Source organism: Somniosus microcephalus, chromosome 10 (assembly GCF_052327205.1).
Source record: "Somniosus microcephalus isolate GS21.2 chromosome 10, FLI_Smic_1.0, whole genome shotgun sequence".
Classification (NCBI taxonomy): domain Eukaryota; kingdom Metazoa; phylum Chordata; class Chondrichthyes; order Squaliformes; family Somniosidae; genus Somniosus; species Somniosus microcephalus.
Window position 1 is genome coordinate 152,799,703 of NC_140996.1, and position 13,547 is coordinate 152,813,249.

The 13,547-nt window shown below is 45.7% G+C and overlaps 1 protein-coding gene across 2 annotated transcripts in view; it reads left to right on the plus strand.

Annotated features, from left to right (window-relative positions):
- Positions 1-13,547, plus strand: part of LOC147111767 (PC3-like endoprotease variant B) — a 780,400-nt gene that overhangs the window by 353,714 nt on the left and 413,139 nt on the right. For both annotated transcript variants that reach the window (XM_085998973.1, XM_085998974.1), the window contains exon 8: positions 12,492-12,664. In XM_085998973.1, coding sequence (XP_085855099.1) covers positions 12,492-12,664 — 173 coding nt within the window. The remainder of the gene's footprint in view (positions 1-12,491; positions 12,665-13,547) is intronic.

Below are 13,547 nucleotides of genomic sequence, written 5' to 3' on the forward strand. Positions count from 1 at the left end.
AAAAAGTCTACCCCAGAGGAAAAATAAGGGTGCCAGTTGAATACAACGGCAAGGAAACAAAGAAACTGTATCTGTATATACTACCAGATGGAGGACCACCATTACTGGGACATGAATGGATCCGAAAAATACAATTGGATTGGCATTCCATTCAGGCGCTAACTATGACTGATAAAAAGGATGATGACGTCACACCTGGACGACTGTCAAAAATTCTAACTGACGCAAAAGAGGTGTTCCAACAAGGACTTGGGACTCTAAAAGGAGTAACGGCAACGATAAAAATCGAAGATAACGCAAACCCAAAATTTTTTAAGGCCAGACCGGTACCTTACGCGATCCGCCCAGCCGTTGAAGCAGGTCTGGAGCATTCGGGTGTGCTGTCCAAGGTGGACTGGAGCGAGTGGGCCACACCCATCGTTCCTGTAATGAAGAAATCATTGAGCAGCACGCCTGGGGAACGGAAGAAGGTTCGCATCTGTGGGGACTTCAAGGTAACTGTGAACCCAGTCCTGCACACAGTACAATATCCACTTCCACGGATAGAAGATATTTTCGCCTCACTATCTGGAGGGAAATGCTTTACAAAGATTGATCTGGCCCAAGCGTATCTACAAATGGAGGTGGAAGAAGCATCGAGGAAATACCTCATGATAAACACTCACAAAGGCCTTTACCAGTACAATCGACTGGTATTCAGGGTAGCATCAGCCCCGGCTATTTGGCAGAGGGCGATGGAACAAGTCCTGCAAGGGATCCCGGGGACCCAGTGTTATTTGGACGACATCCTGGTTACGGGCGAAAATGACAGTGAACACCTTGCCAACCTGGAGCAGGTGCTCACGAGATTACAGGAATATGGGCTATGAGCCAACCGCCCCAAATGCGAGTTCTTCAGGAGACAAATCTCATATTGTGGCCACATGATTGATGAGGAAGGGTTGCAGAAGTCGCCGGACAAGATTGAGGCTGTAGTCAAGGCTCCAGCACCGGAAAATGTGTCGCAACTGAGGTCGTTCCTCAGGTTGGTGAACTACTACCATAAGTTCTTGCCGAATTTATCTACAATTCTGCACCCATTGAACGCCCTGCTGCAAACTGGAGTAACATGGAAATGGAGTGATGAGTGTAAGCGTGCCTTTCAGAAATGTAAATGCCTAATCACTTCAAAAGAAGTATTGGCCCACTACAATCCAACACTACCGATTCGGTTAGCATGTGATGCGTCTCCCTATGGCATCGGAGCGGTGCTGTCACACAAATTCCTTGACGGTTCAGAGAGGCCAATAGCCTTTGCATCGCGCTCGTTAACCTCAGCCGAGCGTAACTACGCCCAGATTGACAGGGAGGCCCTCAGCCTGGTGTGGGGGGTGAAGAAGTTCAATCACTATCTGCACAGGCAGAAATTCACCCTACTGACTGATCATCAGCCCCTGGTCTCCATTTTTAACCCAAAGAAGGGCGTTCCGGTGATGACGGCGCAATGGCTGCAAAGATGGTCACTTTTTCTAGGGGCACATCAGTACAACATAGAGTACAAGGGTACGAAACAGCATGGAAACGCTGATGGGCTGTCGCGCCTACCATTGCCTATGGTAGAGGAAGCACCTGCAGTGGACCCTGTTGAGATATTCCATGTGACCATAGTCGAATGTCTACCTGTTACAAACTCAAGTATAGAGAAGGAAACCCGAAATGACCCGACACTCTCTCGGGTCTATGATTTGACGGTGAAAGGATGGCCAGCACATGGCGACTCACTGTTGCCAGCATTCTCGCCAAGGAGAGAACAGCTGTCAGTGTGCCAGGGGACCTTGATGTGTGGATCCCGAGTGGTAATTCCACCCAAGTTGAGAGATAGAGTGCTCAATGAGCTTCATGAGGGTCATCTGGGAGGGGTAAAAATGAAGAGCCGAGCCAGCGCGTTTGTGTGGTGGCCAGGAATCGATAAAGAAATCGAGGATATGACCAAGAGATGCACAGGATGCCAGAAGGTTCCAAAACGCTCCACCACAGGCCCCGCTACATCCATGGGAGTGGCCCTCATCTCCATGGCAACGGGTACACATTGATTTTGCTGGTCCATTTATGGACTCAATGTTCCTAATCGCTGTGGATGCCCATTCGAAATGGCCAGAGGTCATCAAAATGTCCTCCACCACCACGGAGAAAACTATTGCAGTCCTAAGGACCATCTCCACCAGGAATGGCTTGCCAGAACAGATTTGCTCCGACAATGGGCCACAGTTTGTGTCCGAGGATTTCCGGGGGTTTCTGAGGAATAATGGGGTGAAACATTACACATCTGCCCCATATCATCCAGCCACAAATGGATTGGCTGAGAGGTTTGTTCAGACCTTTAAAAAGGCAATAAAGGCAATGTATAGTGACGACATACCACTACAACACAAGGTAGATAATTTCTTGTTTGCTTACCGGAATGCGACACATGCAGTCACCAACCAAGCTCCAGCCATAATGTTCTTCAACCGAAGGCTAAGATGTCGCCTGGATTTGCTCAAACCAAACATAAGACGAGATGTTGAGGATAAGCAATTCCAGCACATAAATGAGAAGCCAACCAGGAGCTTCAAGATAGGGCATCCAGTCTTGGCCCGCGACTACCGAACAGAAAAATGGCAGCCAGGAACGATATGCACACAGCAGGGACCACTAATGTACACAGTGGACGTTGGAGAGAGCATCGTGAGACGCCATGCTGACCAGATTCTAGAGTCACAGGAACAAGCCAAACCCATACCACGAGCAGGTGCACCTGGTAATCAACCCGAAGTACAGATTGCGTCTACCTCAGAAGCAGTGGTATTGGAAGCTGACGAACCAACCAATGACAATGAGCCAGAATCAACTCCGCCGCAAGAACAGGATACTCGAGAAAGGCGCTATCCAGTCAGGATCAGGAAGCCTCCTCAAAGACTGAACTTATAAATGATTATTTCAGTTGATGTATATAGTACAGAGAAAATTGTAATTGTAATTAGTTATTATTTAGTTGTTAAATGAATGTTATGTACTGTTTATCGAAAAGGGGAGGAATTGTTGTGTATGTACCTTTAAGAGAAGAACTGATTCTATACTGCAGTACCGGCAGTGACCACCCCTGTGTATAAAGCCATAGCAGGCTTTTGTACGTCAGTCTTGATGTAGTAACCTGGGAGGTTATGAGTAACCTGATCCACCAGGTGGTGCTGTGGCAATTGCTCTCCTGAGTTAAGTCTGATCTGTACTGGTGGTAGTCTTTGTTTTTGCTGCCTCATGGCAGAAGCTTTTATGTGCAAGTGTTGATTAAACCATGTTAAGGAGTTAACCTGTGTCTGTCTCCATCTATGGCCACCTCAAGATACCACATATGGCGACGAGAATAAAGGACGGAAGAGTTTTGGAGTATTCGGAAGAGGTGCTCGGGTTGGTTAGTAAACTAGTCGGAAAAGCACGAGGCTAGGCCGCGGGAGTCGAAACAGAGTTTGATTTTTTGGCTGAAGTGACCGGACTCCAAAGATGGCAGGAACGGTAGGCTCCGTGGCACCTTTTGACAGCAAGTCGCAGTCTTGGGAGGAGTATTGTGAGCTACTGGGCCATTTCTTTATGGCAAACGAGGTGGACAGTGCTGAAAAGAAAAGGGCCATTTTACTGAGTTGTGTGGGAGCGCAAACCTATGCACGGATGAGGAACCTGCTGAGCCCGGAGCGGCCAGGAGAAAAATCTTTTGACGAGTTGGTGAGTCTACTAAAGAATCATTTCAATCCGAAACCTAGTGAAATAGTACAGAGATGGAAATTCAATTCAAGGATTAGGAGGCCGGAAGAAAGCGTTACTGAGTATGTGGAGGAGCTTCGGAAGCTCGCACAGGACTGTAATTTTGGAAATGCGCTCACAGTCATGTTAAGGAACAGACTAGTATGTGGAGTTAATGATGACAGTATACAGCAAAGGTTGCTGTCAGAAGAAGGATTAATGTTTGAGACGGCACTTAAAAAAGCACAAGCCATGGAGATGGCTAACAAGGACATTAAGGACTTAAACAGTATGAGCAAGGAGAAATGGAGCAAACCAGTGGGAGGAGCTGTTTTCAAGATGGAAGCTGGCGCGAAAAGTCCACCAGTTGGGGTTGGGGATTGCTACCAATGTGGCGGGACAAGCCATTATGCAAAGGACTGCAGGTTTGCAAAGACAAAGTGCCACAATTGTGGAAAAATAGGGCACTTAAAGAAAGTCTGTAAAAGGGCAGTGAGTGAGAGAAGCAGTGCTAAAGGGGCAAAGCATGCTAAAGGGGGGAGGGAGAAGTACATAAAGTGGGCAAATTACATACAAGAGGAAGAGTCTAGTGAGGAGGTTTTCACTATATACAGTATAGACACTTCAAGGCCCAACGTACCCCCTCTCACTCAGTATTTGATAGTGAACGGAGGTCAAGTAAAGTTTGAGATTGACACCGGATGTAGTGTAACCATAATGTCGCAGACTGAGTACGCCAAGCTATGGGGGGAAGCAAAAGTACCAGAGCTAGGTACATGCCCCATTAGTCTCAAAACCTGCACATGAAAGAAGGTGGACATTTTGGGGGTGGCCGAAGTACAAGTGGAACACAAAGGAGTCACCAAAGAGCTTACGGTGGTAGTGGTAGCAGGGTCAGGGCCAAACCTGTTAGGGCGAGGGTGGATCAGTGAGTTGAGTGTGGACTGGCAGGCAATGAATAAAATGGAGGACAGTACAGAGCCACTGCAAGAAGTGCTGATGAAGCATGAGTTAGTGTTCAAGGACGAACTGGGCACCTTAAGGGGAGCCACAGCCAAGATTCATGTAGCCAGTGATGCCATACCTCGTTTCTTTAAACCAAGGTCGGTACCTTTTGCAATGAAAACCAAGGTTGAGGCGGAACTAGATCGCCTGCTAAAGGACAAAGTAATAGAACTAGTGAAATTTTCAGACTGGGCGACACCAATAGTCCCGGTATTGAAGCCCGACGGTAACGTAAGGGTGTGTGGTGACTATAAGTTAACAGTGAACAGAGTATCATCACTGGAACAGTACCCCATTCCGAGAATGGAGGACATGTTAACATCGCTCGCTGGGGGAGAAAGATTCAGCAAACTGGACATGAGTCATGCGTATCAGCAGATATTGCTAGATGAAGAATCAAAAAAGTTTGTCACGGTGAACACGCACAAGGGGCTATTCACATATGCCAAGTTACCATTTGGTGTCAGTTCTAGCCCAGCAATATTCCAACGGACTATGGAGGGCATTCTGCAGGGCATTCCAAAGGTGGCCGTGTACTTAGATGATATTCTGCTAACAGGAAGTGACGATCAGGATCACTTAAAAACACTGGACAAAGTGCTACAGCGGCTGGAAGAGGCGGGGCTACGCCTGAAACGGAGTAAGTGTAGTTTCATGGAGAAGGAAGTTACATTCCTGGGACATCGGGTGGATGCCACAGGCCTCCATCCATTACCAGGGAAAGTGCGGGCAGCGCAGGATGCACCTGCACCCACCTCAGTGACTGAACTGAAAGCCTATCTAGGGCTCCTGAATTATTATGGCCGGTTTCTTCCAAACTTATCGACGCTGCTGGCACCCCTGCACAAACTGCTGAGAAAGGAGGAGCCATGGCGTTGGGGGCCAGAGCAAGCGAAAGCGTTTCAGCAGTCAAAGGAGCTACTTCAGTCCAGCAGGGTGTTAGTGCATTATGACGAGAAGAAGGAGCTGATAATGTCCTGTGACACATCACCCTATGGAGTGGGGGCAGTGTTGGCCCACCGCATGCCAGATGGAGCGGAAAGGCCCATCGGGTTTGTTTCACGCACGCTCACAGCTGTGGAAAAGAACTATTCACAGCTTGATAAAGAGGGGTTGGCCATTATATTTGGAGTAAAGAAATTCCATAAGTACATATATGGGAGGAAGTTTGTAATCAGTACTGACCACAAGCCTCTTATTAGCTTACTGAATGAGATGAAAGCGGTGCCTCTAATGGCATCACAGAGAATAATGAGATGGGCAGTAATACTAAGAGCCTATGAATATGTGATCATGTACAGAGCCGGCAAGGAAAACGGGAACGCGGATGCTCTCAGCCGCCTGCCCCTCTCAAAATCTCCTCGCAGTACTTCCCCTGAGGAGCATGTCCTGATGCTGGATCAGGAGATCAGTCCCCTGATGACATCAGTGCAAATCCAGGGCTGGACAGCCAAGGACCCCGTTCTGTCAAGGGTCCGTGAGTATGTGTTGAAAGGCTGGCTAGATCACCGTGAGGGACCGGAGTTCGCGCCGTACAGACAGAGACAGCATGAGCTCAGTTTCCAAGATGGATGTGTGCTATGGGGAGCACGCATCATAGTCCCAGAGCGGGGACGCTCTACTTTGATGGAACAGTTGCATCAATCGCACCCAGGAATGACTAGAATGAAAGGACTGGCTAGGAGCTACCTGTGGTGGCCTAACTTGGATGCTGAAATTGAGTCAAAGGTAAAGTCATGCACTATATGTCAGGAACAGAGGAAAGCACCTGCTGGGGCACCACTCCATCCCTGGGAGTGGCCCAGCAAACCCTGGAGGAGAATTCACATAGACTATGCGGGACCTTTTATGGGCAAAATGTTTTTGGTGCTGGTTGACGCTCACTCAAAGTGGATCGACGTTTATCCAGTGAGCTCTGCAACGACTGATGCCACACTGAATTGTCTCGGGAGCAGCTTCAGCACGCATGGTATTCCAGAAATGATTGCATCCGACAATGCACAGTGTTTTGTTAGTGAAGGGAGCAAAGAATTCATGGTAAGGAATGGAATCACACATGTCACCTCGGCTCCATATCACCCAGCCTCAAATGGGTTAGCCGAGCGAGCCATGCAGACTTTTAAGGAGCTCATGAGGAAGAGCTCAGGTGACACCCTGGAGACCAAGCTCAATAGAGCCTTGTTTAGTTATCGTATAACACCCCAAGCTACCACGGGGCTTTCTCCGGCTGAGTTGATGATGGGGACAAAGTTGCGGTGCACGTTAGACCTGATACACCCAGGGCTCAAAAGCAAGGTTGAGACAAAACAAACAAACCAAAAAGCGTACCATGACAAACATACTAAAGCTCGCCATTTCACGATAGGGGACTCTGTGTACACCCGGAACTTCGGTTATGGACCTAAATGGATACCAGGACTAATCCAGGACATTACAGGACCTGTGTCATACTCCGTGTTACTAGGGGATGGTCGAGGGGTTTGTCGGCATGTGGATCAGCTTTTCAGCCGGCAGCAGGGGGAACTGCCTCAGATGGAACAAAGGGCAGTAGAGGAGGCTGTTCCAGGACCCAGCACAGCTTATAAGGTACCAGTGCTGCCAGGCCACAGCGGGACAGAGTAAAACCAACATCAGAGACTACTCCAATCTCAAGTGCGAATGAATCTGAGAATCCACCACAAGTGGAATTAAGACGTTCACAAAGGATTCGCAAGCAACCAGAAAGACTTATACAAACCTGTTAAATTAGTCAGGGGTTAACCATGGTTAGAGCATACTGGTTAATTAAAACGTAGTACCTAGTAAGGGTTATTGTTTAAGAATTGCATATGCCAATCTTAAGGGGGGAGGAGTGTAGTAACCTGGGAGGTTATGAGTAACCTGATCCACCAGGTGGTGCTGTGGCAATTGCTCTCCTGAGTTAAGTCTGATCTGTACTGGTGGTACTCTTTGTTTTTGCTGCCTCATGGCAGAAGCTTTTATGTGCAAGTGTTGATTGAACCATGTTAAGGAGTTAACCTGTGTCTGTCTCCATCTATGGCCACCTCAAGATACCACACTTGAGTTCCCCTCTGTTCAGTAAATACCTGTTTTATTGTTCTCCTGCAGTCCGAGTATTATTGATACCCGGACACTACAGTAAGGCTCCCATTCACAAATCTCTTACTCTCCACTCAGTCCTGCACCACCATGCTTTAGCTCGAGCACTACCAATCCTTCCCTCCCCTGCTGCCCATCTCTTTCCTCCAATCACAGCAGCACACTTCACTGCACCTCCTTATGCTTCCACTTGCACACTCAACACTTGCTAGTGTCCTCACAACGACTCCCCGCTCTTCCCTACACCTCTTTCTGCTTACTCTCAGCATGCACACTATGCTATGCTGCCTCACACATCTCCACAACCCTGCAACAGACACACTTGCCCACTCTGACTCTTGCAGGACAAGCTGGTGCAAAGCAGGAGGGAGCTGTCAAGATCTGGAAAAGGGCCGGCATCACTGCAAGTGCTCACATGAATAGAGGAGGCCACCATCAGCATCATTGGCAGAGGGAGGGCAGCAATGTTCCCTATAATTTTTTTTTGGGGCCGCGGGCTGCGCGGGCCATTCAAAGTACAGCGCATGCATGATTTTTGCATTCAAAAGCCGGCTGCATGAGATCCCTGGAGCAGCCGCACAGCTTACAGGGAAAATTGGAGGAGAACACGTGATGTGGCAGGTGGCGTGGCTGGAGGGTGCACAGAGCAAGATGTTTGCCCATCTCCCCTTCCATCTCTGCTTATATTGAACTCTTTCCCTCCCTCACTCTGCAGGACAACCTGATGGAACATCATTTTGCCTCTCATCCACTACTGCTTAACCTTGCCACTACTTGCTAACCCTTGTCCGCTTCCCTCTTACCAGATCCATTAGAAGGTTATGTGTCTTTATATTGCTGACCTGTATCAAAGTTACCATCTATTATTAAATACACATTGTGGGTGAAATTCTGCAGGGTTTCTCCTGCTCATCCATCGTAACTACAGTGGAATATAGGCGGAAACCTGGAAAAAACAGCATAAATGCTGTTTCTGCCTTTTTTCCAGGTTTTCTGCAGCCCTTCCACTGAAGTAATGGTGGTTGCACAATGGACTTCCCCAACAGCAATCCATCCTTACATGATCTATATGCTGGTGTTAGAAGAGGAAGAGGAGCAGCAAGAGGCTGTAAAGGAAGCCAAACGTGAGCCAGTCCATCCAAGCACTACCCATGCAGCAGGATGTATAGACACAAGCCCACTTTTTAAAACGTTTTCTTGGAGCTCTGTCTCACAAGGCCCTTCATGGCAGGACCCCTGAGATCATCATTGTTTGCTCTGCAGCCCGGGGCTAACTTTTCTTCTGCCTCTGCTCATATATCAAGCTCCACTTCCATTTCTGCATCATTTGGCCTCCTTGTGCTGTGCGTCTCACCATGTGTCAGTTCCTTATCTACACTATCTGTACTCCCTTGAGTGGGTGTCACTGGACTGCTGAGTACAAGGGACAGGGTGAAGGATGGGGTGAGTGAATGGTCACCTGTGTAGCCAATTTTCTCCACTGTATCCTGGTTTGCAGCCTCTGGAGGAAACAACGGTGCTGTTAACTTTGATCTGCATGAGCAGCATTCTATCCTAATCAGCTACTTTGTGGCTCTCTTATGAGGAAAGAAGAATTATACATTAAATAAAAAAAGGTATACAATCTCACTAATCCATGGAGGAACAAAGACTCCCACATCTCCATGTCCAACTGCCAGGACATAGTTGATGCCAATTATTGCCATTGCGTCTTCTACTTGTGATGTTAAATGTTGGATGTTGGCACGTCCTCCCCCCCCCCCCCCACCAGTGGCCTGGCAGCCCCTGGTATTGTGTGTTATTTTTCTCCTGCAGGAGGAATCTGTGGTGTTAATTAGCTGCTGCAGTGTACAGATCCTGCAGTCACAAGCTGTCCGGATTTGTGGAATGGATGTTAGTAATGGTGGGTGTAAATGAGTAAGGACCTAGGATGTGAGACTTTACTGTATATTATAGAATGTGAGATGACATGAGTGGTGCCAAGTAAAATTGCTCTGGGACAAGCAACCTAGTTCTCTGTGATACCCCAGACAGCAATGCTTGACTACCCATGTGTTTCGCTGTGATTCCATTATTTGCCCTGTTAGTCATCTGAGAATTCTCTTGCCTTTGCTGACCTAGTGAGGTCATTAAACCTTGTTCAACATTGCAAGGGGGTCCTTGGGGTTATGGAGGTTGCACTCACAGCCACCTCCTTCCACATGGTCCACACTGCTGCAGAGAGGTTAGATATTCACATTTCCCCTTAAAGGGCTTGCTCAGCCCTTTAATTGCATGTGGCAACAAGAATAAGTCCTGTCACACTTACACTGCTATATTGGGAAACCAGGAATTTTTAGGCCGAAGGTTCTATTACCTAATGCTATAAATAGACTTTTGCAGTAGATTGAGTCTTGTTCAGATGGAGTCCTGTAAATCTCTACTGTGATCTTCTCTGAGGCAAGATTAATTCCACCTGCTGAATTAAGAATCTAGTTTAAATTTAAAATGCAGGAATTGAGATAGTAGGTGGTGTAATAAATCTGACCCTGACACCTTATGGGTGGTGATGAGATTCTTTATTGAGGTGATGAAACCAAGGACAAATTAAGACGATTACAATGCTCGAATGATAGTTATGAGAACAGAATGATATTACCCCATTCCCTTCTTGAGTAGTCATAACCCGAGCAGTATTCTCTTCTCCTCTGTAGCTTTACCTCTACTACCAGGAACATAGGAACAGGAGTAGGCTGTTCCACCATTCAATGAGATCATGGCTGATCTGCAACTCCATCCACCTGCCTTGGTTCCATATCATGTTATTCCCTTAGCTCGCAAAATTCCATCGATCACAGATTTAAAATTATTAATTGAGCTGGCATTTACTGCTTTTTATGGGAGAGTTCCACACTTCTACCATCCTTTGTGTGAAGAAGTGTTTCCTAACTTCTCTCCTGAATGGCCTGGCTTGATTTTAAGGTTAAGTTCCCTTGTCCTAGACTCCCCCATCGGTGGAATAAGTTTCTCTCTATCTACTCTAGCAGTTCCTTTCAAAATCCTAAAAACCTCAATCAAATCACCCCTTAACCTTCTATATTCTAGGGAATATAAGCCTAGTTTATGTAATCGCTTTTCATAATCTAACCCTTGGACCCCTGGTAACATTCTGGTGAATCTGCGCTGCACTCCTTCCAAGGCCAATATATCCTTTCTAAGGTGCGGTGCCCTGAACTGTACACAGTGCCGCAGATGTGGTCTAACCAGGGCTTTGTATAGCTGTAGAAAAACATCCTCCCCTTTATATTCTAGCCCTCTAGATATAAAGACTAACATTCCATTAGCCTTTTTAATTACTTCTTGTACCTGACTACTACATTTTAGTGATCTCTGTACATGGATCCCTAAATCTCTTTGGGTCTCCACTGTTCCTAGCTTTTCACCATTTAAATAATACTTGGATCCTTTTTTGGTCCAAAATAGAGGACCTCACACTTGCCTGCATTGAAATCCATCTGCCACAGTTTTGCCCACTCACTGAAACTATCAATGTCTCTTTGTAATTTAATGCTCCTGTCTATACTACATTTCTGCACTCCTCTAATTCTGGCCTCTTGAGCATCACCGATTTTAATCGCTCCACCATTGGTGACCGTGCCTTCAGCTGCCAAGGCCCTAAGCTCTGAAATTCCCTCTATGAACCTCTCTTTCTTCGTTTAAGACGCTCCTTAAAATCTATCTCTTTGACCTAGCTTTGCCCTAATATCTCCTTATGTGGCTGGGTGTCAAATGTTGTTTTATATTGCTACTGTGAAGCGCCTTGGGATGTTTTACTATGTTAAAGGCGCTATAACAATACAAGTTGTTGTTGTTACCATACTATCAATCTTTGTGTCATTGGCAAACTTGGATATATGGCTCTCTCTTGTGTTATCTATCAGCATTTTAGTTTTAACTGTTTCATCGCCAAGCAGCGTAATTAAAATTATATGTACACCATATCTTCATAGGCTGTTGCTTGAATTTTCCTTGACCTGTTCCTTCCTACTGCGGTTGACCTGTTTTATAACTCTTTTTGGATTCTTAGTGGCATGATCATCTGGCTACAACAGGCAGTAGAACTAAACTTGTTGAAGGGAGGCCAGCCATCCCAACACTAGGCACCTATAATAAAACCCGGCTGTTAGAAAATTCCTCATACGTATGACACTGGTTGAAAATTAACCTCCCCTAACACTTGTGTCAGAAAGCAATCCATTCTAATGGTCAATGTATTTGATGAAATCCTGTAGGGACGACACCTAGCTTTGTCGAACTGTGACAAAGGTATCCGTGTTATTAATCTTTTAAGGTCATTAATACATTTTGCAGGAGGATCATAAGCAATGGACACAGTTCCTTTCATCAGCAGAAATAATGATATTGGCTGGGAATTTCCTCGAAAGTGTTCTTAATTTGGATGGAAGAGAGGTGGAAGAAACCTCATTTACTTGCATACGGTGGCAGACCAGGAGCAAGCTAGAGGAAATTCCCAGTCATTGTTTCATGTATCACTGCATTTACCATATAATAGTATAAAAGTAATTTGTTATGTAAAATGAAGCGTTCTGCGACATTTCAACATAAATGCAAGGATTATATTTCTGCTTTAGGCATTCGCATCCTGGATGGGAAAGTGACTGATGCCTTAGAAGCCGCATCTCTCACCTACAATAACAATTATATAGATATCTACAGCTGCTGTTGGGGCCCCAAAGATAATGGGATGACATTTGATGGCCCCGGAACACTGACAACCAAAGCTCTACAGGAAGGAGCAGAGAAGGTAAGAGATTCACAAATAGATATTAAAGATGGGCTTTGTTTTAAGGATCAACTGACAATGGAATGAATGTTGCAAGTTACATACACCTAGTCTGAAATTAAGGTAATGACTGCTTAGATAGAATAGGATCACATATATTCAAGTTGTGGGATGGAGTGTTATTGGTGTAAATCTGCAATTAAACAGTTTGGAACCAGGAGAGTTTTTGGTGGGGGTGGGGGGGTGTGGGGTTTGTCAAAGATAATACATATATGATGTTGATGGCAGATAATAATTGAAATATTGCTTATTGAAAATGGAAGGAAAGTGTGGCAAGCAATATAGATGCACTTTACAGTTAGTCCTTATACCTTTATTAAAAAAGTACAAATATTTGCCTTTTCGTTTTTTATGTCAGCAACAGATTCCTTGATGCCACCATTTAATTTGGTGACAATATGATAAATATATCTATGTTATGGGAAAATGTGTATGAATTTTTCTGGTAATGTGACTTCAGCATATTACAAAAAGAAGCTTCACATTTCGGGGTAGAAATTCACCTTGGGTATTAGCGCAAAACGGGTCTCATCATATCGGCTGCCAATTATACGTTCTGCTGATATTCAGTTCAATTGAATTCAATCAAACTGGTTATCAAGTGGGCCGTACAACGGGCTGCCGATGTGATAATGTCCGTTTTGCGCTGACACCCAAGGCTACCCATCGATTCCCTGTAATAGATGTCATCACCATAACTTCATCAAATTACAATATGGCATCCAGAGAAATATCATATTTATAAGCTAAGTATTTGTTTATTTTAAATAAAGACATCAAGACTAACTGTAAGGAAAGCTTCATTTTGAAAAATGTCTGTTCCCTGCACTTTCCTTCCTCTTTA